We start from the raw sequence: 3079 nt of genomic DNA, 5'->3' as shown, positions 1-3079 counted from the left end.
GGAGCTAACCTTCTCATTAGCTTCTCATTAGCTCCGTATTGGATCTCTGGTCCCAAGGTCCTCCTGGAGTTCTCTCTCCCTCTGGATGCAGGTCTCGTCCGTGGGCCGTGTGTCCGGCAGCCTGGAGCTCAGGTCCTGTGTGGTATCCCCCGAGTCGGACCCCAAGAGCTCCCCCTTCTGGCCCGTCATCCAGGACCGCTGCCCCGCCCAGCCCTCCCTCACCCTCACCCAGCTCTGGGGAGGGGAAGGAGGAGGGCAGGGGGGACGGCCAGGGGGGAAGGGGGGGACAGGAGGTGGAGGAGGAGGAGGAGGTGGGGCTGGGAAGGGAGGTGGTGATGGAGGAGGTGGCGGGGGAGGAGGTGAGGCAGGGGGAGGAGGAGGCGAGGGAGGAGGTGGGAAGGGAGGAGGAAGTGAGGTAGGAGGTGGGGCAGGGGGAAGAGGTGGGGAGGGAGGTGGTGGAGGAGGTGTGAAGGGAGAAGTTAGTGGAGGAGATGGTGGAGGAGGAGGAGAAGTCGGGATAAGAGGTGGTGGAGGAGGTGATGAGGTTCCAGGAGGAGCAACGCCTGACCATGACGCATATGTAGAGAAGAATGAAGATGGAGGAGTGAAGCAAAGGAGGAAGACTCTAGTCTGGGAGGAGGAGGAGGAAGAGGAGGAGGAGACGCAGTCCTTGAGGTTTAGCTTCGTCCTGCCACATGTTTACAACGCCTCGGTGCAGTTCCTCCACTGCCGACTCCTTCTCTGCTCCTCTGGCTCCTCCGGCGAGGAGAACCCGCTGAGGGGGCCCTGCCTGGAGGGGGACCCCATCCCCCGCCTGACCTATGCTGCTCCAGGCCAGCAGGTAGAGGAAGCACCTAAGCACCCCACATTTACACCCCATTGACATTTACATTCAGGGCGTTTAGCAGACGCTTTTATCCAAAGTAACTTACAATAAGTACATTTGTCAGAAGAAAGAGAAACCACAATATATCGCTGTTGGTACGGTAAGGATGATCATAGAACCAAATGCCAAGCACTAACAATCACTAGGTTAACCCATTCCCTGTATACAACAAAGATATCAAGGGTAAGATGCTACACAATGCTAAGTACTGTTTTTGTGCCAGGACGTACAACACAGTGGCAATCCCCTAAGACTGCAAGGGAAGCTCAGCTTCCCCTAAAATTAAAAAAATGAAATGGTCAAATATATATATACTGTTGTGTTAACAATTCATTGACTAAAAATGCGTTAGAACACGTCCATCTCGAAGACGAGTTCGTTCAGAATCAGCTGCTTATTGCAGGTCGACTGACTCGATTTCCTTCTCATACATTCCCGTAGCGTCACAGTGCATTTGCCTGTTGAAGCTCAGCGTCCATCCACTTCAATGGGGCTGCATAGAACAGCTTTTTTTAGTGCGTCGAAAGTCGACGGTCATTGGATAATGCTGCGATTATGTCCCTCCCACGGACGCTCAGCGTCTCTGGGGGTGAATGGAGGAGTGGGCTGGCCTGGACGCTGGGCTTCTGCGTGATGATTGGAGGGTCTGCGAAAGACTGAGTTGCCGTTTGATTGACAGCGATTTTGAACTATAAAAAGTCGCCGGAGCTGTCGTCATTCCTCAGTCCCATCGTGGACGCGAGTGCAAGCGAGTCGAAAGACGAACTGCAACCTATTTTATGGGGGGAGGCTATGCAGAAGGAGGGCACTCTGGAGGGCGATCTGAGAGTGATCTGGAGGGCACTCTTAGAAGGACAGAGGTATCCCATCTGTGAGGGGATTGCAGCCTGATTTGTTCCTCCGTGTGTTCTCCAGTGTGAGGAGAGGAACCTGAGCCGGCCCATGGTGGTGACCCAGCACCTCATGGTGACCCAGCCCCTCAGCCCGGGGGCGGGCCGGCCTCCGGCGCCCCCCGCTGGCCAGCGGCCCCGCAGAACCAGCATCTCCCAGCTCAGCAAGCCCAGCCCGGAGCCCAGCGGTGAGTCTCTCTGGTACTATTCACCTGATCCTGATGTCCTGCCGTTACACAGCAGAACGTTTCTACAGTCAACTACCGCTGGAGAGGTTGTGTCTGCCCGTGACAATCTTACAGAGACAAACCCTTCCTATATCTCGTTCCCCGTTACTCGATTTTACCCAATTTCTGGATCAAAACGATCAGCATCACACACAAACCCAGGATGTTCTTCCTTGTGATTTGAAACGACTTAAAGTGCTGTTAACTATTCACCAGATCAACACGTTTCTAGAGATGGTGACTTAATCAACATCACACCAGTTGAAAAAAGCACTTTAATCCAATGGTGAATCTGAACCTTTAGATTCATGTTGCTATATGTTAGCTCGATGCTAACTACTGATGAGCTTGTTTGTGTCATGTGGTTCAGGCTCCATGATGGAGGCAGTAGCTTCATATGCTAACTGATGGGGTTGTGTGTGTCTTGCGGCCAGGCTCCGTGATGGAGGCAGTAGCTTCATATGCTAACTGATGGGGTTGTGTGTGTCTTGCGGCCAGGCTCCGTGATGGAGGCAGTAGCTTCATATGCTAACTGATGGGGTCGTCTGTGTGTTGTGGTCTAGGCTCCGTGATGGAGGCGGTGCCCTTAATCGGCATCATGTTCACGGCCTTCCTGATGGGCGTGGCCCTGATGGGGGTGCTGTGCTGCATCTACACCCACACAGGTACTGGCTGCTCATTGGCTGTTTTTCAGCACTGAAGATTTAAATAGTAAGAACTTTCAAAATAAAACTATAACAGATGGTTGATTATTGGTTTAAAGTATCAAAAGTGATTTGTGATTAAGTATTTAATGGTATTTAAAGTTGTTCTGTCGTGAGGTTATTAATGGGCATATTATGGGATGTGTGGTTTGATACAAGGAACCAAGACCCCAACGGAGAAGAGATTCTGTCTGTTCACCCCAGCACCCCAGCTGAACCGAAACCATGGCAACCTGGGTCCTTCTGAACAAATGGACCAACCAGAGAGCTCGGTGTAGCCGGTCAGGGTCGGACTGAGACCCGACCAGTACCTGACCAGAACCTGACCAGTACCCACCATGACCCGACCAGTTCCTGACCAGTACCTGACCA

General features: G+C 52.8%; 1 protein-coding gene across 1 annotated transcript in view; it reads left to right on the top strand.

The window, feature by feature from the left end:
• engl (endoglin, like) overlaps nt 1–3079 on the top strand; it is a gene marked incomplete at its 5' end in the record, with an annotated part of 6126 nt that extends 3047 nt beyond the window's left edge. Inside the window, 5 exons of the mRNA XM_084488774.1 lie at nt 92–231; nt 457–841; nt 1802–1964; nt 2567–2668; nt 2867–3079. Coding sequence (XP_084344900.1) covers nt 92–231; nt 457–841; nt 1802–1964; nt 2567–2668; nt 2867–2985 — 909 coding nt within the window. The 3' untranslated portion in view covers nt 2986–3079. The remainder of the gene's footprint in view (nt 1–91; nt 232–456; nt 842–1801; nt 1965–2566; nt 2669–2866) is intronic.

Source organism: Micromesistius poutassou (genome assembly GCF_964030765.1).
Source record: "Micromesistius poutassou genome assembly, chromosome: 1".
NCBI classification, from domain to species: Eukaryota; Metazoa; Chordata; class Actinopteri; order Gadiformes; family Gadidae; genus Micromesistius; species Micromesistius poutassou.
Note: the sequence above shows the minus strand (reverse complement) of the source record. Positions and strands in the feature narration are given on the sequence as shown.